At 32.9% G+C, this 25,744-nt stretch overlaps 1 protein-coding gene across 2 annotated transcripts in view; it reads right to left on the reverse strand.

Annotated features, from left to right (window-relative positions):
* LOC135141045 (lachesin-like) overlaps positions 1 to 25,744 on the reverse strand; it is a 233,342-nt gene that overhangs the window by 23,363 nt on the left and 184,235 nt on the right. Inside the window, exons 2-3 of one of the 2 annotated variants that reach the window (XM_064071901.1) lie at positions 22,347 to 22,510; positions 2,593 to 2,803 (exon numbers count right to left, since the gene is read on the reverse strand). In XM_064071901.1, the coding sequence (XP_063927971.1) occupies positions 2,593 to 2,803; positions 22,347 to 22,510 (375 nt within the window). Of the gene's footprint in view, positions 1 to 2,592; positions 2,816 to 22,346; positions 22,511 to 25,744 lie in introns of both variants that reach the window. The other variant, XM_064071893.1, reaches the window with a different exon arrangement.

Consider the following 25,744-nt stretch of genomic DNA (forward strand, 5'->3'; position numbering starts at 1 on the left):
CGATGACCCCTGGAGAATCATGTTTCTAGTAGTGGAGTAACCCCTGCGGTAACAAAAATTTACAAGATTGAAGAAATTCAAAAAACGCTAATTCTGTATATGCGTTTTCATGATTTTAGGCGTCACCAGTTTAGAATTCGTTCCATTACATTAACACAATCCAACAAAATCTGGTGATACTTTTGCGTGGCGGCGTATTTTTGATCCTCGCTGGCCTTCCGGCCGTTGTTTATTAATGGCAGGACCTACGAGTTAATTAAAATTTAATCACGCAGCCTCGCCCAAGATACTTATTTCATAATTCTCATATAAATAATCGTGTATTATGAATATGCAGGCAAATTAGGATGGCGAGTTCGCTTTATTGCCAGAATCATTAAACTCGTAAATTCATAAGCGCGTCTACGTGTGATTTAATATACGTTTTTTATTTCTGGCTGTTTTGACAAATAGGCTACGTTTTTACAATAAACGAAAAATTATGGTTGAGGTTACAAAAAGTTATGACGTATTGGCCGGACGATATCATAAGGGAAAAAGGTTCTTGCAAATCTTATTTCAAGTCGTAACTCTTGTATTATTGCAGTGAGGGATTTTCAAACGCTGTTTCAGTGCACGATGGTCGATATAAGTTTCCTTTGTTATTTTGAGGAGGTGGCAGTGAGTGTTTTGATTAATTTTTTGTCTCTGTTTGTCGTTATCGCACGGTTGTGATTTATTTGAGACGAAGATTACACGAGATGGAACAAAGTAAATCGTAAAAAACAAACAATAACGTAGCTAAACAGCAGAGTGAGGACGAAAATTGCAAGCAATCAGAGTGGCTTAACAAATATTTAAAAAAAGACGAAAACAATAACAAAAAATTATTAATTAATTTAGTTTTGCTAGTTTAAGAGAAACAAGAAACTAATTTATTTGTTGAAAGTAAACTGGGTGTTGCGAACTAAGTTTCCTCATTAATAAATTTTAAATTTAAATTACAAACTGTAAAGAAATAACAGCTATTTTGAACTCGCTTTACATCATATTTCAGGAAAAAGCTTCACTACATCGCTGAAATTTTGTACAAAACGGATAACACGAGAATTTTTATTTACAATAATAAAAAATAAACTTATGCTTCGATGTACAAACTTACTGAAATCAGTTTAAGCGGAGCTTTGTGCTTATAACCTCCAATAAATCAATATTGATCTATAAACAAAAGCCGACACCTCTAATAATTTATAACCTGACACAATAAATGATTGTTTATTATTAATGCTGTTATTATTACATTTATCACAGGTTATAATTTAGTTAGAAAAACGAAGGGATGGATCGAATTCGAGCTATTAATCAGCCACACATTCACTCCACCAGGTAGAAATCATTGTCATAAATTTCCTAAATGGCAATTTTATTTTCCCTGCGATTTTTGCAGACGTTTTAATCGTCCTATATTTTATTAATGTCGTTTCAAATCACGCCTGCTTCCACGAACTTAAAACTTGATGACTATTATTGTAGAATCGTGTAGTTTGTAGGGCAAGTCTACGTCGCTTCGTCGGTGTTAAATTTTAAATTACGTCTATTTGCTCAGTAAACTAAACCATAAATCATACTTCCCCTGAATACTGAAAGAAATTTCATTCAGAACGTGAATAAATATGTGAATTCGGTATCGATTTATGAATATCGAGTTTAGTAATTTTTTCCCGCTGGAAAAAACCCAGTTTGAGTACTTTGATGTTTCAGGTAATTTCGTGTCAATCTGTTTGAAACATTATCGATCACTTCAATTAATAATTTCATGTTTTGTCAATAACAAAAAGGTGTGGTTTTTAGCCGTCAGAGTTTTAATCATTTAGAAGGACCGAACTGGGTCGAATGGACAAAAACGGTTGAAAGGGCACTGAGTTTTAATTTGTTTTAATAAATTAATGAATTCGCACAAAAAACTCCAACGGAAAGACTCTTCATTGCTTGTTTCATTTCAACTCGAATTCCATGCACTGAAGAATTTATCTCGATTTAGAACTTGAATAAAATTGTTATTTGCTGAAGATTTATAATTTTGGGGTTAACGTTCGGAATCCGGACCCCTCTACAGCTGGAAAACTTCGTCGGTTGCCTGCTAAATAAATTACCGAATCGTGTCGACGTAATAACTCTGAATCCAATTTGAGGATACTATAAGTTATAGTTCTCGAAACGAACAAATTTTGATCGAATCCGTTAATAAAGCTCCGCCTGGGTCTGAATCAAAACTGGCAATGAAATATACAAACTTGTATGGAGTTCTGGCTTTAACTTGATTAATGTCCATATTGACATTTAGCACTGACGGAGTTACGTTTCCATTTTCGATGAAAAATGTCGACGGGGGAGTTTCGGGTGACGATTACTGCCCACACTTTCTGCTGTCAGAATGCAGAGGAGGAATGGAATATACATAATTAAAAGTTTCAGGGCTAGTCTGCGAAGTTTACTTATATTAGCTGATGAAATTTATACACCCGTAACTCTTGTTATGTGTTCGACTAAACATAAACAGAATGTACCTGTTCGTTGTATTTCTATACTACATAGATATACTAGATATCTTACCTATGACAGTGAGATGTATGAAGTGGCTAAGGTGCGGCGTGGAAGACACCTGGCACTCGTAGACACCGGAGTCCCGGTGCTGGGGGTACTTAATCTGAAGAGTCCAGTCTTCGGAATGGGGCTGATGTATCGCCCGGAAACGCTGGTCGCTTGTGTAGGTATATCTGCCCACTGTCAGAAGGTGGACGTCGCGGTGCCGCACCCACGACACCTGCAGAGACATCTGCAATGGAGCGACAGCTCTACTGGAAGCCTGGGTGGCGGCGTGCATTCTACTCTACATCTAAATCTATGTGCCATCAAATGCACGCGGCCGCATGCTTTTCCGCCACACAATCGGCGATGACTGAGAATATTGTCGCGTTTATGGAAGTTTGCCGTTTTATTCGAGATTTAGTTAGGTAATTTCCGTCCGTATGTCCCTTGGCGTTGTTATTTAATTTTAATTTTACAGATGTACATAACAGAACAAAATTAAATGTGGTATTATTGCTTTTACTTCCTGAGTGTAAGCTGGGAAGTATTGCAATCGAGTCTATTGCACGACTGGATACTTTTTTGTTTTCTAGACGTGGGTCTCCCGTTTCTGTCTGTCTGTCAGCCAGTTTGTACCCTAGACATCCAAATTTTTGGAAAAAAAAAACAAAATTGTAAATCAACATTTTGCAATTTAACTCTGAAACTGCAAACACCGAATGCTTCTTTATATTATATAGAATTACATACTCCTGCATTTGTGATTTATGAATCTCTGTCGAGTTTTTACCCTAGATGTTCAGATTTTTGGGGAAAAATTCTAAATTGTATTTACAATTTAATTTTGTAAAATCTAAAACCGAATGCTCTGAAATCTTTTAGGGCTACAGGAAGCATGATAAATCGTTAATCAAAAATCATAACCAGTTGAAGTTAAGCATGTACTGAGAAACTGAGTATATCTAGATTTTTACCATTGGTTATCTGCTTTAAATATATCTCATATTGTCCACACTCGTGTAAATCGCGGAGTGTTAATTACGTCACTAGTTCTTACTTCATCGAAGTTATCACAAAACGAAAAACGCAAAATCAGATTTTATGATATTTTAGACAATAGGGATTTGTCGGATTAGGAACTTCTGTCGAAATATTTTTTTTGTAAAATCGTATCAAAATGAAGTCATTTATACTATTTATACAATAATTTGCGGGCGTCAGTAGTGTCTTTTGCGTCCTAAAACCGAAAAAAACAAGAATTGGAATAGCTATTTTATTGAAGTATGTAGTTACAAACAATTAGCTAATTAAAATACCTAATAAATAATGAAAACTTGAAAAACTAAAACAATAAACAAAATCACTTGTTCACATTCACAAGGAAAGGTGTGCAAAATGAGAGACGAAACTAACACCGCAAATACCATTAAAACTATTGTGCAATGATTACACCTTTTCGCTATCTATAATTTCTGCTTGGAAATTCTTTGGTATCTTAAAATCTATCTCTCCCTTTCGTACTGTCGGAGCCAACGTATCTATACTCAATATTTGGCGGCGGATTAAAAAACCGACCGTGACAGCCAGTTTGTATGTACTCGTTTCCATTTGTTCAGTGTAAGTACTCCTTTCTTAGGAATTGTAGTAATTTACTGCACATATTGTTATAGACACATCCTATATCCCTAATATACGCGTAGCTTGAATAAATGTATTCCAATAATAAAATTCCAGTTAATCAATATCTCTCATTTTACAGTTTTTTTAGAATAACTAAAAGAAGTAAAATTTTAGAAGAAAACGAAAAACGGCCCCTAAAGTAGAAAAAAATTCTCTATCACCTCGATATTTTTTAAAAGCACACGGAGTTACAGTTTTCGTTGAAAATCAGCTCTTGTTTTACGCACTTTATTTTTTATTTTAAAAACTACTACGTTTTTTTTTAAAACACAAAACGCTTCGTTAAACATTTTTATGTCATGGGCACATATATGTATCGCCCTACTCTTCAACTGTTAAAATTAAGGCACAAAATGGGTCGGCGTTTTGCCTTACTTTGGCATCTTTTAATGACTGTGTGGAGGAGCTTTAATGTCTATTTTCAAAGTTAACACTTGACTTTGCTGTATATTTCGATCAGTAGCAGGGACATTAATAACAAAAGGATTGGCAGATAAAGTTCCTTCTAATATTGTTTCCTTTGCAAGATACCTAATAACAGATTCATTGAAAGTTTTTTTTATAGATTTTTCTTGACTTTCCTGGCAATAATTCAAGTGTTACAGCTTTTGCTTTTTTGGCTAAAATAGCTATTTCTTCTTGTTTTCCGTTTTCGGACATATTTTTATCACGAATTCAACTTCTTAGTGAAACACGTTAATAACGTTTTTAATGTTTTCTTTTTTTTTGCATCACATTGTCAACCAACAACATAATCGATTTTTTACAAGGAATCGTGCCATTTATTTTTTTAAAGATTTAGGATGGATTTAATCGATTTACAAAAAATCTTATTTGCTTTTCGAGCGTGAGCAACGATTTTGGCCCTTTGACTCTTAGAATTCCTCGGGCTTATAAATCCGCCGTGGACCAAAATCGCCGTCATCACGCCTTTAATACAAAAATAACTATTGAATTTTTTTAGAGATGTTGAAACATTCTCGGGGGCCCCAATTATCTTTTTAAGAATGTAAAACCTTCTCAGTGCTCCCAAATGTCTTTTTTTACAGAAGGTGAAATCTTCTCGAGGGCTCCAACTGTGTTTTTTAAGAACATAAAACCTTCTCAAGGCTCCCAATTGTATTTTATTTAAAAAAGTGAAACCTTCTCGGGGGCCCCAATTTTTTTTTAAGAATGTGAAACCTGCTTCTCAGGAGTCCCAAATGTCTTTTTTTTTAAAGAAGATAAAACCTTCTCGGGGGCACCAAGTGTCTTTATTTTTAAATATGAAACCTTCTCGGTGGCCCCAACTGTTTTTTCTTTAAGAATCTGAAAACTTGTCGAATGTCCCAATGGTCTTTTTTATAAAGAAAGTGAAACTTTCTCGGGGGCCCCAATTGGTTTTTGCAAAAATGTGAAACCTTCTCTGGGGCCGCAACTGGATTTTTTAAGAATGTGAAGCTTTCTCCGGAGCCCCCACTATCTTTTTCTTCTTTAAGAGTGAAATCTTCTCGGGGCACCAAGTTGTTTTTGTTTTTGAATATGAAATCGTCTCCGAGGCTCCAACTGTTTCTTTCAAGAATGTGAAGCCCTGTTCGGAGCCCCAACTGTCTGTTTTTAAAGAAGGTGAAACCGTCTTGGAGACCCGATTTTTGTGTTCTTTTTTTAAGACGGTGAAACCTTCTCGGGGGCACCAAGTGTCTTAGTTTTTAAAACTGAAACCTCCTCAGGGGCTTTAGCTGTACTTCTAAGGATGTAAAACCTTCTCAAAGTCCACATTTTTTTTTTATTTAAGAAGGTGAAACCTCGGGGGTCCCATTTGCCTTTTGTTTTATGAAGATGAGACCTTCTCGGGGGACCAAACTGTCGTTTTTTTTTGTACAGAAAGTGAAACCTTCTCGGGGGCGCCAACTGTCTTTTTTAAGAACGTGAAACCTTTTCGGGGGCCCCAACTGTCTTTTTTTTAAAGAATGTGTAACCTTCTCAGGTGCTCCAACTGTCTTTTATAAGAACATAAAACCTTCTTGGGGACCCCAATTGTTTTTTTAAGCAGGACAAACTTTCTCAGGGACCCCAACTGTCTTTTATTAAGAACATATAACCTTCTTAGGGACCCCCACTGTTTTTATAAGCAAGTGAATGAAACCTTTTCGGGAACCCCAACTGTCTTTTTTTTAAGAATGTGAAACCTTCTCGAGGGTCCCAAATGTCTTTTTTTACAGAAGGTGAAATCTTCTCGACGGCTCCAACTGTCTTTTTTAGGAACATGAAACATTCTTGACGGCCCAAGTGTCTTTTTTAAGAATATAAAACCTTCTCGGGGATCCCAATTGACTTTTTTTAACAATCTGAAACCTTCTCGGGGGTCCCAAGTGATTTTTTAAAGCTGAAACCTTGTTGATGGCACCAACTGTCTTTTTTTTGAGGTAAAATATTCTTATGGGTCCCAAATGTTTTTAAGAACATAAAACCTTCTCGGGAACCCCAATGTTTTTTTTAAGAATATAAAACCTTCGAAGAGTCCACAACTTTTTTTTCACTTCTCGGGGGTCCCAATTGCCTTTTGTTTTAAGAAGGTGAAACCTTCTCAAGGTCCCAACTATGTTTTTTTTTAGGAGGTGAAACCTTGTCGGGAGTCCCAACTGTCTTTTTTTTAAGAGTGTGAAATATTCTCGGCTGTCCCAACTATCTTTTTTAAAGAAGATGAAACCTTCTCGGGGGCACCAAGTGTCTTTGTTTTTAAATATGAAACCTTCTCAGGAGCCCCAACGGGTTTTCTTTGAAATGTGGAACCTTCTCCGGGATGCCAACTGTTATTTTTTAAAGAAGGTGAAACCTTCTTGGGAGCCTAATTTTTTTTTAATGTGGAACCGTCTCGGTGCCCCAACGGTTTTATTTTAAAAAGCTGAAACATTCTTTTTTTCTCTTACACTGTAAATTACACTTTCTATATTATTTTTACTCCATAGATGTTATCACATGAAAGTAATATTTTGCAAAACCAAATTTTATAATTTTTCAAAGAAGCAGGATTTATTGGACTGTAATTCAAGGGCGAGGGAAATTTTGTCGACCAATTTGTTTTAAACAACTATTTGTTTGAGTGTATTTCCGGGGCAAGGGAAAGCGTAAAGCGTTTAACCTAAGGCTGCTTTTCAACATAAAATTTTTTAAATGAAATTTTACAGTTTGCGTCTTAGACCCTTCATACCGGATCCCTTTGACATCTTAACGTTAATGAATTTAATTTAACGCGAAGTTACCTCCAGCGGATGAAGATATCCAGACTTTAAGCTTAGTGGTAACAAAAGCGTTCAAGATAAGTGGTAGTGTGTAAATCAAGAAATAAAGTGTGTTTGCAATTTACTTAAAAAGTTTGTAATGAAGAGTAGTTATACTACGTTTTGACCATAAAAACATGATACCAGCCTTACGGTTACGACACGTCTTACGTTTCAATCCCATTCCCCTCGGAGTCGATCATTCGTGCACTCCATTAGTTTGAAACACGCTTTTACATTATTTTCGCTGTTGCTACTCTTGTTCGGAAGCGTAGAGGGAAATTTGCAAGCCGAAAAGGGCAAACAGCAAACCGATCATTTTTTGCCGGCGAGGGAAAAGGCTGGAGAAAAGTGAGTCAGCGGAATGAATTCGAGGCAATTACATTCGCGGAATTAATTTCTTTGCTGGTTCATTGGCGATGATACAGAATGATGCTGTTAATTTTGGCGAAATTAAATTCGGGGGTTGCGAGGGCAAACAAGAGGCTTTTAAAGTCGCGGCGTTGCTCGTTATTTTCGATTTTCGTACGCGGCGGTGGAAAATTATTTGTTTGATATTCTAATAGGTGCTTGTTTATTTTATAGTCGGGTCGATGGGAACTGCACCCATCAAAAGTAAAGCATAAAACCCGTGTATGAGTGGCATAATAAAAGCCAAAAGTCTATAAAATGGAAATTTGCCCGTATGACCGATTTTAAATGTTCTTCGGTTTATTTCGCTATAAATACAATCATAATAGTCGGCGACCGCTTTTGATGGAAATGACATTCGGCTCATTTAAATAATACGTAAAATTCTAAGCAGATGCCACTAAATCTGGTTTTCGGACAGGGAAAAATAACTATAAAGAGAAATACATAATACATATATTTGAATATAGTAGAGTATTCCGAGAGTTTGATAAACAAAGCAAACCAAGGGTTCAGATTCAAATTATACTTTTAATTTTTGTCTAGTTGTACTTAGTGCGTGGCTCCTCTAGACATTTTTCCCTCACACGCACTACAAAGTAACACATAGCCAGTCAAGTAAGAATGTCAGTTACAGAACAAATGATAAATAATATGCAAAAGCAATAGAGAATAAAATGTTAATTATTACGTTCTTGTCTTTGTTCTCAGTTTAAGTCGTTCCTTTATAATTCTTCTCCCGCTTTGGTCCTCATCCGCAACCGCTTCCCGCACGGTTGTTTAGGTTCACCAGGGCATTATTTTTATTAATGGTAAAGAAACGAATGCTCAATTAATCACTGGACGAACGCATTAATTACATTTAATATACTCTCCCAGCGTAACGTTCCTGACTGAAACAATGCAACTTCTCCATTACAATAAGAAATCCATTAATCTTGCCATAGTCTCCGTTCCGCGTTGATTATGAGCGTGAGGGTTAATTGCCTGTTTAATTATTATCAAATCCCGCGGGAAATAAAGAAATAATTCTAATCAAGTAAATGTAGTCAAAGAAATTTGTTTGTGGGCGGTTTTTGGGAGTGGGGAATTGAAACGGGCCGCCGGAAGGCTTTGGCGGTGCGGTGGCGGCGACGAGCAAAACTCTGCTCGTATTTAACTCGTGTAAATAACGTAATGTGCTTTTATCTTGGCGATGGCACATTGCAAATGAAGCCTCCTCGTAAACTGAACGATATTATTATCAAAGTAAATTCACCGGAGTTTACGTAAGCCCCGTATTGTTATGCAAATACCGTCGCCATGTGTACTTGGAATTGAGCATTCTAATGTAAACTTAACGAAAACGTAGCGGTGCTTAGGCCCTGCCTTAGAATTTTCAAGGGAGAGGCTAAGATTCGCCACTAGACTATCAAGGAGTTGATAAAATTTTCAAACGGGACTCCCAACATCAAGTGAATTTCGAACCAGGAACTTGGGGCACGTTTCCTAATGCATGCTGCAATACAACATAGATCAAAAGAGCCCATGCACATCGACTCTCGAGGGATGAGTTGACCATGCATAAGGAACAACTTAATTCACAGAATGGATTAACCGGGGGCCTTCGTGTTGTCAGGTTGAACCTTAAATTAAGTAAGTCGTTTCACGTGGTTTACAAATGAGACTTGTTCATGTCTTTATGTATGGAGTTACGGAGTTCTGGTGGTGTTAGAAAACCATTCTCTATATTCATAGGCCGCTTTATCGCTAGATCTGGAAACTGGTCTAGAATTAAAAATGCGGATAAACTCCATCTTACACCGAATCTAAAGCATTTCTGCCCCGCTGACTATTCCCGCTCTTTAATTTTTAAACCTTTCTATCAAAACTGCGATCTACAACACAAAAAAATAATTTTAAACTTTGGTTAAATAACGTGTTTACTTACAATCGCTGAGCATGCAAGAGTAATTAGCATTAAGTAACCCCTGTTCTTACCGTGTACATTTTCAACTTAGATGGCAGACAGACACTTCCCGATAAGAAATATTCAAGGGGTGCCGATCGATTTCCTACTTGCTGTCTTTTCACCAAAAAATAATCACGAGCCAAGCAATAAAATAAATTGCATGTCAGAGCCCCCCAACCGTCTTACACTTATTGAAATAACACAAGTCATAAATCAGTTTACAGCTTGATATAGAAGGAGAAAAACGGCGGAAAGTCAGTCACGTGATCTATGTACGTGACTGCAGCTTTACAAGAACTGTTTAGGTACATAATAAAATGGGAACTGCTGGTGAATACTTTGTTAAAAACGGCTTGATACTTTCGTTGAATGTAGCAGTGGCGATATTACACGTATATTCCTCTAAAATATATCCCCTAAAATACATGGATTTTCAAGGATTCGAAAAATAAAAGTTGAAAGTCGTCCCTGGAAACGTGAACTTTGCGCCGTCAGTGTTCAAAATAAAACTTCTCGCATTTTTTCCTGTCAGCGCCTTCATATTAACTGAATCTTCGAAGTTTTTGTTTCGTTCACCTTTGATTACGCCTTCGCACAGTTATAATCAATTTCAAACTGACTTTTCCACATGTCCGAACCAAACTAATCGGGAAAACTTTTGCCTATTTTAACAAACGTTGTTTTTGTCGAGTTTATGTTTGTGTCGACATGGAGTTAGGATGTTTAATTTATTTTAGAAACTGCAAAATCGGTCCAAAGTTAGGATAAAAATAGCTGCGAAGAACGCTATCTGTGCTAAGAACGCCGTTTGGTATTCTAGATGGCGTTATCATTTCTCTATAAATTTCGAGCCAGGTATGCATATCAGTTACGCTGTTAATTACAGCAGCAACTCCTAAGAAAGCAACTATTAACATTTTGCTCGGATAGGTGAGCGTTGGTCCTAGGGTTTCTTATCAATTTTCAAGGGTTGTAGCGAATTTTTGGATATATTAAATCTAGTTTAATGCACAAAAAGTACTGTAAAAACTTCTAGAGATTAAGAGAGGTTCAAATGAATGATTTTAATATTTCGTCAAAAATGGTGGATGCGCCGGGATAATAACTGAAAAAAAAAAATTAGAGAATTATTTTGTTTAGCGTCATTTTGAACATTTTTCAGAAGTTAAATTAAAGAACTTTTCACACAAATAAATTTTAGCAAGATGTGATATCTTTTTTTTTTTCCCGAGCGTAAGTTAAAGAAGTATTGTGATAGAGCCCATCGGAAGACTGGTTGCTTTCATATTTTCTAGATTGGTCATGATGTCTGGAGTACGAAAAATAGGTCTCTGGTTTCCGTCCGTCTGTCTGTCTGTCTGTTTGTTTGTTTGTCTGTCTGTCCGTTAATATAGATAATATCCGAAACTGCTGGACCAATTGTTATCAAATCTTATATGTCTATTATAAATATCCTGCAGATGGTAAAACGCTAACCAAACTTTTTCTAATCATCCCCACCAACAGTGTAATGACGTCATCTAAAATTTGTATATAGTAAATGGGTTTCAAATTGTATACTCCTATACGTGTAGTTTATAAATACGTGTTGATTTTTTTTTACCCAAGGCATCCAGATTTTTGGAAAAAAATCAAAATCGTATAGCACTTTGTAATTTAATTTTGAACCTGTAAAATCGAATGATTTGAAATTTTGCAGACGTTTTAAAGTTATCGTAAACACGATAAATTTTTATTCAAAATAAATCTGTTCCCAAAAAATGGATTACGTCATTAGAAAAGTTTGTCCAAGACATTCTACCGAAAATTTGCAAAATATGATGAGTCTATACTCGCGATTTATCATTGTCTTTATATTTTTATAATTCTTATACAGGGAGACTCATAAAATGCAAAACCAATTTTCCGAAATTTTGCAGATGTGTTAAAGTTATCGTAAGCACGTTAAATTTTTAAACAAAACATATTTGTTGATCACCCCAAGAAATTGATGACGTCATCTCAAATTTTACCGAATAAATCCTGTCGAAAATTGCAAAAAATGATAAGACTGTTTTGAGATTAATGAATGAATCAATTTATTTTATGGATTAAATCAAGAACTGCAAAATCGAATCCTTTAAGATCTTGCAGACGTTTCAAGGTTATTGCAAGCATTGTAATTTTTTAATCAAAATATATCTGTCCCCCTCTTTTGCTAGATAAGATAGATTCAATAAAATTAATCACTCTCTAATTTTTACTTCCCGATCGTAAGCAAAGGAAGTATTGTAATCGAGTTCGTCGACCGACTCTCTACTTTTACGTTTTCTCGACCTTTCAGACAGTACCTACAGTACTAAGAAATAGGTCCCCCGTTTCCGTCTGTCCGTCTGTCTGTCTGTCTGTCTGTCCGTCTGTCTATCCGTCCGTCTGCCGTCCCGGATTTTTATTAGACGGATAATTTCCGAAAGTACTGGGCCGATTGTTGTTAAATTTTGTATTTATATTAAGAATATCATGTGGATGGTGAAACGCTAACCAAAATTTGTCTAATCATCCCCACCAATAATGTGTTGACGTCACTTTAAGATTATACACAGTAAATGGGTTTCAAATTGTATAAAATAACATAGTGCTACATGTAGTTTATGATTCCGTATTGAGTTTTTACCCGAAACGTTCAAATTTTTGAAAAAAAAAACAATCATAAAACTTTTTGTGATTTCATTTTGAATCTGCTAAACAGAATGCGTTGAAATCTTGCAGATGTTTTATATATTGTTTAAATATTATTTAAAACATATATTTACATATTATAGAGAGTATAATATAGTCAAAATATATTTGCTTATCCGCTCCAAAAAATTGATGACGTCAGTTCAAAAGTTTGCAGAATAAATCCTATCTAAAATGTACAAAATATGATGAGTCTGTACTTGTGATTTATCATTCTATGATGTGAGAATACGCCGTCTTTATTTAATAATGCTTAAATAATAATAATAATAATAATAATAATATTTAGTTAGTTTTTGTTCGTTTGTGGCTTAATTAATAATTTTAATTACATTTTTGAGACTCATTCAGATCAAATTAATTTCTACCTGGAATTCTTCCGATGTATAAACATAATCACTGCAAATTGTCATCATTGCTGAGAGGCCCTTTTTACTTATTGAGTCTAAGCTAAGGAAATATAATAATCGAGTCCACTGGGCGACTTGGTACTTTCATATTTTTTCGCCATAGTTATGGGAAAGCCAGGGAAGGCTGAGCATAGACAAGTTGCAATTAACCAAATGTGAATTACAACATCGAAAATCAAAATAAAATGCAGTGTTTTATGAAATTATAAAATTTGATATTGCCAATTTTATTTTTTTGTAAGAGACCCCCTATAAGTTAAAATAAAGTACGTATGTTAAAATAATGTAAAGAAGCCTGCTACGCGTATGTTTCAAATGAGTTTTTACTTCCCGAGCGTAAGCAAAGAAGTATTGTAATCGAGTCCGTCGGCCGACTCTCTACTTTTACGTTTTCTCGGCCTTTCATGGCCCCTAGAGGACTAAGAAATAGGTGTCCCGTTTCCGTCTGTCTGTCTGTCTGTCCGTCTGTCCGTCTGTCTGCCGTCCCGGATTTTTATTAGACAGATAATCTCCGAAAGTACTGGACCGATTGTTGCGAAATTTTGTATTTATATTAAGAATATCGTGTAGATGGTAAAACGCTAACCAAAATTTGTCTAATCATCCCCACCACTAATGCGATGACGTCAGTTCAAAATTGTACATAGTAAATGGGTTTTAAATTGTATAAAATAAGATAGTCCTACACATGTAGTTTATGACTCTGAATTGAGTTTTTATCCGAAACGTCCAGATTTTTGGAAAAAAAATCAAAATTATGAAACAATATTTTGCAATTTAATTTTAAATCTGCAAAACCGAATGCTTTGAAATCTTGCAGATGGTTTACAGTTATGTCAAGCACGATAAATTTTTAATCAAAATATATTTACTTATCCCCTCCAAAAAATTGATGACGTCAGCTCAAAAGTTTGCCGAATAAATCCTATCTAAAATGTACAAAGTATGATGAGTGTGTACTTGTGCTTTATCATTCCATTCATATTTTTTGTATTTGCATATACAGGGTGACTCAAAAAAATTAATGAATGCATGAATTTATTTTATTGATTTAATCAGGAAAAACAAAACCGAATGCTTTGAAATCTTGGAGATGTTTTAAAGTTGACATAGGCATGATAAATTTATAGTCAAAATGTATTTGCTCATCCCCTCTAAAAAAATGATTACGTCACCTCAAAATTTTGCTGAATAAATCTTCTCTTAAATGTGCAAAATGTGATGAGTCTGTAGTTGTGATTTATTATTCCATTCATATTTTTTGGATTTGAATATACAGGGTGACTCAAAAAAATTAATGAATGTGTGAATTTATTTTATTGATTTAATCAGGAACTACAAAACCGAATGCTTTGAAATCTTAGACATGTTTTAAAGTTATCATAGGCAAGGTAAATTTTTGTCAAAATGTTTTTGCTAATCCCTGCCTAAAAAATTGATAACGTCACCTCAAATTTTGCTGAATAAATCCTACCTTAAATGAGCAAAAAATGATGAGTCTATACTTGTGATTTATCACTGCATTAATATTTTTTAGATATGCTTATACAGGCTGTCTGAAAAAAATTAATGACTTAGTCAATTACTTTTATTGATTAAATCAAGAATTACAAAAGTGTAATACAAAAAAACATATTAGGCTTGCAGTCGTCACATTCCCGACAGCGAGGGAAGTACTGTCTAAACTCTTTAGACCATTTTTTCTTTTACAAAATTCTGTGGTGATGGGATATCCGAAATGAAATAAGAGATATGCGAAATGAGATGTGCAAAATGAAATATAAGATGCCCGAAATGAAACATCAGATGTGTGAAATGAGAAATGAGATGTGGGGAATAGGAAATGGCATGTGCGAAAAGAGAAATGAGATCTGCGAAATGAGAATTATGAGGTGCTAAATGAAATTTCAGATGTGCGAAGTGAAAAGAAGGTATGCTAAATGAGAAATGCGATGTGCGAAATGAAAAATGAAATATGCGAAATGAGAAATGGGATCGGCGAAATGAGAAATAAGGTGTCCTAAATGAAAAATGAGATATGCGAGAGCAGAAGTGAGTTATGCGAAATGAAAAGTGAGATATGCGAAATGAAATTTAAGGTGTACGAAATGAGAAACGAATTGTGCGAAATGAAAAATGAGATGGTTAGTAGAAAAAGTTGTTTAGTTTAGTTTCTCTGTTTCATTCTCACTTAAAATAATAAAATTTGCAAAAAAGCTGGATTTGATGTACTTTACGGGCCAATTTTTTTAATGGTCACTTTTTAAAACTTCCGATTAAAATTTCTTCATCAACCTATTTCAGTTTGTAATTTTTGCAGTTATTCCCTCTCTGAGCCGCTATAACAGCAATCAACGCGTTCTGAACGAAACGTAATTTCGCATTTTCTTTATAAATTTTTACAAGCTTAATGAAACTTGCCAATTTCAATCCGGCGTTCAGCTTCAAATCCGGCATGCTGTTACAAGCAGGCAACTTTTATTTTATCTTGCATTATCTTAATCGCCCCAAAAAACCACCCCTTCTGTGTTTTAAAGACTTATATCTTTGGAGAAACACTTGGAGACAACTAAGCTCTGTGTAACTTTTAGAGTTATAACTAATTACAAACTGCTGCGTTTGATTCAGTGTTTAAAGGCGACGCTTTATTCATTCCTCTCGAACTTCCCCTGTGACATCTCTAAATTAAATATTCACCAATTTGGCGCAACATCATCCCTTAGTAATTACATCGGTTACATCTGATACGGCATGCATCAGAACAAGTGACCTGCAAGCGCTAAGTAATTAGCCAAAATCGATCGAAGTCGTGAAGTTACAACCCCAATTTAACGCTACTGGCTCGCTTTTCATAAAGTTTAGCCAATCTTAAGCCGAACTGTGGAAAACTTGTTACTTTAATCATACATTGACGGGGTAAACTCGAGCAAAAATAAACACTTTTCGTCTAGATAATTAAAAAATTAAAAAAAAAAATGCGCAGCGTCGGTTACTACTTATTTTGTTAAATATACACCCTAAAAAGACCTTTTTAGAAACTTTTCGTAAAACGAGCAAAGGCGCTTAACGATTGATGCATTCGGAGCGCCAAAGACGTCACAGATATTAATTTCGATTAGCCGAAGCCGTTTTTCAGGTAAGCTGCGTCACTGAAATGGATCCTTCGGTAAATATTTCAGGGCGTGATTTAAAATTTATAGGAGCTGACTTGTGTATCGTGGAGTTTTGTTTTACTTAACGTCGTGAATAATTTAGGGGCAGTAATGTGAATTTCTTGATTTTTAGTATTGGCTTTGGGAGGTTAGAGTTTGTTGTTTAATTTAATTAACGAGTTTTGAAATTGTTGGTTCAAACTGTAATTTGATGAATGTCGGGACGGAGGGTTAACTTAAGAGGTTGGTTTTGTATTTTTAAGGGGAGTTCTTAGCGAGTACTTAATTGGGCCTCGGGAGATTGTGCTTTTTATTGAGAAAATGGAATGCTGTTTTTGTAGGATTTGAAAGTTTAGTACAAGAGAAAATTTGTTGACCGTATTTTGCTTTGAGTTGTTCATTAACATGGGTTTTTTTGGTTTTATTGCTCAGGTCTTTCGTCTACTTAGGCGAGAGAGTAATTGCTCTGAATTTTATGTTTGGTGGTTTGAAGGATTGTTGTTATTTAGCTTAGTATTCATCAGAGGGCTTTTAGTAAAAATAAAGTACCAGTGTTTTCAGGACTTTTTTCAGTTCGTAATTTCTTGAATCATAGTTGGTATTGTAAACAAATTTTATCATATTAACGTTAATTTATGAAAATATCAGATTTTTTTATTGATCCCCCTAGAAACTTATTGATGTTATGTCAAACAATTATTAATTAAAAAATATACCTCAATTAAAAAATTTGGAAAAAAGTTATTTCGACAAAACTTTCCTCATCCCGTTATTCACTTTTCTGTTTTTTTCAGTTTTTCGATTTGCAATTTTTCGCGTTTTCAACTTTAAATTTTTGAAATTTTACAAATAGAATTAAAATTTTCTTTGTTTTGATTTTCGATTTTCCAATGTTCTGATTTTTAATTTTTCGTTTCTTCGATTTTTCGATTTGCAGTTTTTCAATTTTTCATTTTGGTTTATTCAATTGCGACTGTCGAGTTTTCATTTTAAAATTTTTCATTTTTTCGATTTTACATCTTTTGGGTATTTCAGTTTTTAAGTTTTCACTTTTTCATTTCGTTTCGGTTTCGGTTTTTTATTTTCTTTATTTTTTCAAATTTTTCCGTTTTTCAGTGTTCTGATTTTATGATTTTTCTTTTTTCAATCTGGAGTTTTTCAACTTTTGGATTTTTCGGTTTTTCAACTTAGATTGTTAAATTTTTTGTTTCTTCAATTTTAGATATTTCAGTTTCTTGATTTTTCAGTTTTTGGTTTCTTCAATTTTAGATTTGCAATTTTTCGAAATTTAAATATGTGATAATATTAATTTTTAGAACTTTTTCATTTTTCGATTATTGTTTAATTTTCTATATTTAATTTTTCAATTTTTCAACATTTTTGACGATTCTATAAGTTTTCAGTTCTACAGTTTTTGGGTGTTCCAATTTTTCGATTTGATTCGTTTTGTCTTCTTTCCATTTTTTTGTTTCGATTTGCAATTTTTACATTTCTCAATGTTCTGATTTTATTCGTTTTTCTATTGTAGTTTTTTCAGTTTTTCGTTTCTTCTATTTGTAATTTTTCATTTTTGTTTCTTCAATTTTACGATTGGACTCTGGAGTTTTCATTTTAAAATTGCTCATTTTTTTGATTTTCCATCTTTTGGGTATTTCAGTTAAGTTTTCACTTTTTCGATTTGCAATTTTTCGTTTCGGTTTTTTATTTACTTTATTTTTTCAAAATGTTTCGGTTTTTCAATGTTCTAATTTTATGAATTCCTTTTTTCAATCTGAAGTTTTTAAATTTTTGGATTTTTCGGTTTTTCGACTTTTAAATTTTTAATATTTTGTTTCTTCAATTTTAGATATTTCGTTTTCTTGATTTTCCAGTTTTTGGATTCTTCAATTTTCGATATGCAATTTTTTCAAGTTTTTATTTTAAATACGTAATAATAATAATTTTTAAAATGTTTTCAATGTTATGATTTTAGAATTTTTTCATTTTTCGATTATTGGTATTTAGAACGTTTTGATTTATTCGATTTTTTAATTTTTCGAGTTTTAATTTTTGAATTCTCTGTATTTAATTTTTCAATTTTTGACGTTTCTATAATTTTTCAGTATTATATTTTTTGTGTTTTCCAAGTTTTCGATTTGAGTCGTTTTTTCTTCTTTCCATTTTTTCAATTCATTATTTTTTTCAATTTTGAAGTTCCTCCATTTTTCAATGTTTCAATTTTTCGTTCTTTCAATTTTTCGATTTTCCACTTTTTCGATTTCCCAGTTTCCCGTTTCTTCAGTTTTTCGGTTTTTAAATTTTTTCCGATTTTTAATTTTTTTGATTTTTAGTTTTACAATTTTCAATTTTTGGTTTCGATTTTTTACTTTCTTTGTTTTTCCAAATTTTAGATTTTTGAATGTTCCGATTTTATAATTTCTTGTTTTTTCCATTTTAGTTTCTTCAATTTTTCGTTTCTTCGATTTTTCGATTTGCAATTTTTCAATTTTTCATTTTTGTTTCTTCAATTTTACGATTGGACTCTCAAGTTTTCATTTTAAAATTTTTCATTTTTCCGATTTTCCATTTTTATTTCAGTTTTAAGTTTTCACTTTTTCGGTTTGAAATTTTTCGTTTGGGTTTTTTATTTTCTTTAGTTTTTTCAAATTTTTCGGTTTTTCGATGTTCTGATTTTATGATTTTTCTTTTTTCAATCTGAAGTTTTTTAATTTCTGGTTTTTTCGGTTTTTCAACTTTTCGATTTTTTAATCTTTTGTTTCTTCAATTTTACATGTTTCAGTTTCTTGATTTTTCAGTTTTTCGTTTCTTCAGTTTTTCGAGTTTTCATTTTAAATATGTGATAATAATTTTTAAAAGTTTTTCTGTGGTACGATTTTAGAATTTTTTTATTTTCCGATTTTAAATTTTTTTGATTTTTAATTTTACAATTTTCAATTTTTGGTTTCGATTTTTTACTTTCTTTGTTTTTCCAAATTTTAGATTTTTGAATGTTCCGATTTTATAATTTCTTGTTTTTTCCACTTTGGCTTCTCCAATTTTTCGTTTCTTCGATTTTTCGACTTGCAATTTTTCAATTTTTCCTTTCTTCGATTTTTCGATTTGCAATGTTTCAATTTTTCATTTTTGTTTCTTCAATTCTACGATTGGACTCTTAAGTATTCATTTAAAAATTTTTCATTTTTCCGATTTTTCATCTTTATTTCAGTTTTAAGTTTTCACTTTTTCGGTTTGAAATTTTTCGTTTTGGTTTTTGATTTTCTTTATTTTTTTCAAATTTTTCGGTTTTTCGATGTTCTGATTTTATGATTTTTCTTTTTTCAAACTGAAGTTTTTTAATTTTTGGTTTTTTCAGTTTTTCAACTTTTCGATTTTTTAATCTTTTGTTTCTTCAATTTTACATGTTTCAGTTTCTTGATTTTTCAGTTTTTCGTTCGTACGATTTTAGATTTTTTTTATTTTTCGATTATTGGTTTTTAGAACTTTTTCATTTATTCAATTTTTTAATTCTTCAATTTTTAATTTTCTGTATTTAATTTTTCATTTTTTTTTGACGATTCTATATTTTTTCATTTCTGCAGGTTTTCGGTTTTCCAATATTTTGATTTTTTCTTCTTTCCATTTTCTCGATTAATTATTTTTTTTCGATTCTTAGTCTTTCCATTTTTAATTTTTCGAGTTTTATTTTAAATATGTGAAAATAATTATTTTTAAAACTCTTTCAATAGTATGATTTTAGAATTTTTCCATTATTCGATTATTGATTTTTAGAACTTTTTCATTTATTCGATTTTTTAATTTTTCAATATTTCAACTTTTTGATGATTCTATAATTTTTCAGTTCTACAGTTTTTGGGTTTTCCATTTTTTCGATTTGATCCCTTTGTCCTTCTTTCAATTTTTTTTTTATTTTAAAGTTTCTCCATTTTTAATTTTTCAATGTTTCAATTTTTCGTTTCTTTAGTTTTCCTATTTACAATTTTTCGATTTTTCAATTCTTCAATTCTGCAGTTTGTTTTTTGAGTTTTTGAATTTTTCCCGGTTGTTTATTTTTTTGATTTTTAATTTATCGATTTTTTAATTTTTGATAAAAAAAAATGGAAAAATTGCTAAAACAAAAAGAAATTAGGGAAAAGTATAAAATGAAAACTCTGAAAAATCTAAAAATAGGAAATCAAGAACTTAAAATATTGAGGACACGAAAAATTGTGAAACTTCAGACCGAAAAAGTGCAAAACCGAAAAAACGAAATATTGTTAAATTGAAATACCTAGAATTAAAGTAAAATCGGAAAATATGTTAATTCAGAAATCCAAAATTTGCAAAATTTAAAAATTGGACAATCGAGGAATGCAAAAATCAAAGATTGAAAATTTGAAAAATTGATTAAGAGAAAAATTATAAAATTGAAAGAAATATTGAAAAAATTACGGAAACGAAAAATTGAAAAATCGAAAAATTAAAAATTAAGAAACTGAAAAATCGAAAAATGAGACGTTGTAATATCGAAAAATTAAAAATATAAAAATTGTGCTATCAAAAAATTGTAAAATCTAAGAAGAAGTAAGTGAAAAATTGTGTGTAAAAAATTAATTTGATTTTGAGAATTTAATTTTTAATGATAAAGATATGTTTGTGATATTAAAATAAATGTAAAAAAGCATGCTATTCTACGAGTGAATTGATAAACCATAATTAGAGTCATAATATTTTGCATATTTGAGAGAGGATTTATTCAGTAAAATTTTGAAATGGCGTTATCAATTTGTTGGAAGAGGATAAATGAATAAATTTTGATCAACGATTGACCATAATTATGATAAGCTTAAAATGTTTGCAACATTTTAAGACATTTGATTTTTTTCAAAAAAATCTGTATAATTTAGACAAAAATCGTACACGGATTCATAAACCACGTGTGAAGGGGTATCTTAATTTATACAAATGAAATAACATTTACTAATGTAAATTTTGTTGGTGGGATCTTTATCTAAATTTTGGTTCGCGTTTTACCATATACATAATATTCCTGTTTAAAAAAAATGACAGCAAACGATCCAGTAGTTTCGGAGATTGTTTCCCTAATAGAAATCTACACATACGATACAGTCAGTCAGACGCAAACGGGAGATCTATTTTTTCGTACTCTAAGGGTCATGAAACGTCGAAAAAACACAAAGTAGCTAGTTATCCAATGGATTCGAACACAATACTTCCTTAGCTTACGCTCAGAAAGTAAAAACTGTTTATTTATAAATTTTGACTTTTAAAAGTGTATCGTGTAATAAGTAAGATGTTTTCGCACTTTGATTGATGGAAAACTTAATCAAGTTTTCGTTTTAATCAGGGGATAACTTGACGTAATATTTGTTACAAAGTGTGTACTAAGTATCTAATTAAGTTACATTGCTAAGAATGTAAATAAATAAAAACTAAATACGAATAATTCAGTTTCCTTGATGAAATCCTTCACTTTTTACAACGAGCGTTCTAAATAACATCGTAGTAAATATTTATTTTGTTCAATTATAACGTTTTATATTGTTAATAAAAAGAACAGCGCAGACGGAATTGACAATATTTGTGAGCTAAATAACAACTAAATGACTGCTTTATGATGAAAATTTAATCGGATTTTGAAACGGAATTTTCATAAATACAGGATGAACCAACAAACATTAGTTTAATTACAGACAGAAAAAAAAAATAGTACCTGAAGCAGGAAAAAAAACCAAAAAACTGTATTTGCGAATTTGTTTTTAACAATTTTTCTCGGTGTAGTATCGCCTCCAATTCCCCGCCAATTCCCGCCTCGAATTTAATTACCCCTTCAGCCTGTCGCTGCACCGGTATAATTTTCATGGCTCGTTTATGCGCCAGTACGAGGCGAAGACAGGCGATAAAGCCCATCCAGTCGTCGAAAACGTCTGGAGACGGCTCTCGCAATTTCTAGCGTGATGCGACGGATATAAGAGTCGTTCGACGGCCATAAAGATTGATGATGAACCGATTCTTTATTTTCTGTCTATACAGTATCTGGAGGGATTGCAAATTTCCCCGATTTTCGCGTCGCCTTTGATATTCAGTCCGGACGGGCGAGTCGCTCGCATCCGTCAAAGTCATCGCTAGATCCGGCCCGGATCCCGGATTTCTCAGTCATCACCGGACCATCCAAGCCAATAATATGCTAAAAACTCACCGTTCTGTTGGCCAGATTCTTTACCCTACAGTTAAGATAGGCGGTTTTGCCCAGGAGCGCTGTCACGTTCTTGGAGGCGGCCGTGTCGAAGTGGGGGCCTCGGGTTGACGTCTCCGCCAGAGAGTTGCCTGACGTGCCGGCCCCGGACTGCACGGCGCACACCACTGCAACGAAAAAGAACTTGATGGAATTGAGTCACGTGGGTGGCGGTAATGGGTGGGACGTGGGCTGGATGGGTTTTAAACTTTTAAGGTAATTAGGGGTGTCTTGGGACGATTGTAGGAGGTGTGTAGGCTGGGGCATAATCAGGTTTCTAACGAGGAGACATGAGTTAATGTAATTTTTGGATCTTGATGATGGTGCGACAATTTACGGCCTGTCTTCACGAGCAGGTTTGCACTCTAGATTTTTGATAAACGCACGTAAATTGCGTTTATTAAAATTTTCACACGGAAATGAAATAAAAAAGTCGAGGTTCTTTTTATTATCTTTATTATTCTGACTGTACTTGTAATTTGACGGAACTAACAAAGTGTTACAATATTTCCCTAAAAAAATTCGTTTATGCAGAGTGAGATAAGGTAAGATCTTTGTTAAAAAGACAAACAAAATCTGTTTATATATTTTAAAAACGTTTAATCAAAACCAAGAAATTTATTAACAATATCTTCAGAACTGTTTCTTATTTGCAGAAAGAAATAGGCTGTAATCATCGCATCGCTAACGTCACTTGACCAATCAGAGCCGAGTTTCCTACAAATCTTAGATGTCGTTGACTTCCGTTTTTGAGATAATGTCGTTCAATTTGATTGTTTTATGCTCATAAAATTGTCCTGTTTAAGTTAATAATGGATGTAATTAATTTTAAAAACTTTTCCAAGCGATCGCCAAGATAAGTTAAATGTATTAGCGTGTCAGTCCGTGAACATAAGCTTATTCGGTCGATTTCCGACTTAATGGAAAAATAATTGACGAATTTACGTAACACAAAAGGAGGAGCATTTATTTTGTTAGAAAATTCGATTATAATGCGCATGTGTATACAGGGTGATTCAAAAATAGCGCACTAACTCAGCGGTATATTAAGTTCAGAAGTTCCAGCAAAATCATTAAAAAATTCTTTACGTCAATTTCACGTCCATTTACAAAAATAAAATATCGATTAAAACAAAATATTGATTAAAAAGTTGGTGTTAGGTTACTTCCCTCGTCCTTTGAAAAATCATGAAATTTGATTTTGCGAAATTTTACTTTTTTGTGATAATCTTTATGGAGTCTTTACTCCATAATATGGAAAGTCATAGTGTAAGAACAAAAAGACGGTTTCAACTTATGTTTTTGTATTTAGCACGTCGACATTTATAACCATGATTTTTTTGAGAATTTTAAGACAACTTTTTCACAAATGAAACTCTTCACTATGTATGAAAATTTCCACCCATTTTCAAAGATTTTCGAAATTTAGCTAAATAAATTTTATTGTAGATTTGTTCGATAACTGCAACCGTTTTTCTAGAATCGCCCATTGAAATATCGCAATTTTTAAAAATTTCAAACAATGTGAATTTCACACCGATCCCTGAAATTTTTGAAAATTTTCAGACGACTTTCAAAAATGAAATATTCTTCTATGTATTATGCAAATTTCGAAACATTTTCGACACCCACCCACCCTCTCTTTTCTTAAAGGATAAGTCATTTGCCAAAATCAGCCTTATCTTGGCAGGTACTAGCCCCGCCCACCCACCCTTTCTATTCTTAGAAGGTATGTCATTTGCCAAAATCAGTTTTATCTTAGAGGGTAACTCATTTGCCAAAATCAGCTTTATCTTAGCGGGTACTAGCCCCGCCCACCCACCCTCTCTATTCTTGGAAAGTATGCCATTTGCCAAAATCAGTTTTATCTTAACAGCTACTAGAACCGCCCACCTACCCTCTCTTTTCTGAGGGTGTGTCAATGCCGAAATCAGTTTTATCTTAGCAAGTATTGATGATAATTTTTTACAAAAAATGATCAAAATTTGGAACGAAATGATTTTTAAAAATTTCAAAAAATCCGAATTTTATATTGTTCGAAAATATTGTTCTGTAACCCTAAATACGCTATATTTTTGGAATCAGCACGTCAGGGTCTATAACCTAGAAGTTTTTGAGAATCTTTAGACGACTTTTTCAAAAATGAGACTTTCTTGCATTTTGCCTTGTTTTTCTTAATATATGTAGTATTCTTTTCACAACAAAAAACTTCAAACTTGTTCAAAATGGTAAATTTTTGTAGGCAAATATGGATTTTGCAATTATGTTCCGCTCCTCGGTCTGATAACGAATGAAAAATTGATCAGAATTGAGATGAGGGTGGGTGGGCGGGGCTTACATTTTGTCTTTTTATTTAAATATACGTAGACTTCTTTTTCCAGCAGGAAACTAAAATCATGTTTAAAATGGTGTAATCATAAATTTTTGTAGAGAAATGTGGATTTTGAAAATAAGCTCTTTAGGTCCGATTACGAATGAAAAATTAATCTTTTTTTCGCTTGATTAATGCTACTTTCAACGAGATACAAATTTTGTGAAATAATATTTTTCTAGGTCGTTTAAGTCCTATCACAAAAGTAACTATATTTAGAAGATTATAAAAATTCTATAGAAGACAGAATTATTTTGAAAAAAATCTTCAATTTTACAATGTCTTATTAGCGCACTAAAACTTTCTTGAAACGCTAGCTGTATCCTTTTGGTTCTACTTTAAACGACAATCCAGTACACTATTTACCACTACTGATATCTTCATACCTTGGTCTTCTTTTCACCTCTCATCTCATAAATTTATGCAAATTTCGACCCATTTTAGACGATTTTTTAAATTTAACCAAATATATTCTCTTGTAGACTTTGGGTCACAGAAGTCACTTCCGGCCTCATTTCTTCGATAAATCCAACCTTTTTTCAGAATCGCACATTCAGATATCGAAATTTTAAAAATTTCAAAAAATATAGAATTTCAGATTTAACTTTTCGAAAATATTGCTCCGAACCCTAGATGCTCTCCATATTCAACACGTCAAGATCTATAACACTGAATTTTTTTGAGAATTTTTAAACGACTTTTTCAAAAATGAAATTTTATGCAAATTTCGACCCATTTTGGACGATTTTCGAAATTTAAGTAAATACATTTTTTTTAGATTTCGGGCTGCAGAAGTCACTTCCGGCCTCATTTCTTCGATAACTCCAACCGTTTTTTCAAGATCGCCCATTGAAATATCGAGTTTTTTTTAATTTCAAAAAATTCGGATTTCACACCAAATTTTTCGAAAATATTCCTCTGTAACCCTATAACCTTGAATTTTTTGAGAATTTCTAGACGATTTTTTCAAAAATGAAATTTTCTTGCATTT

The sequence above is a fragment of the Zophobas morio genome, unplaced genomic scaffold (genome assembly GCF_036711695.1).
Source record: "Zophobas morio isolate AGI-343-1 ecotype UQ-CSIRO unplaced genomic scaffold, CSIRO_AGI_Zmor_V1 ptg000004l, whole genome shotgun sequence".
NCBI lineage: Eukaryota > Metazoa > Arthropoda > Insecta > Coleoptera > Tenebrionidae > Zophobas > Zophobas morio.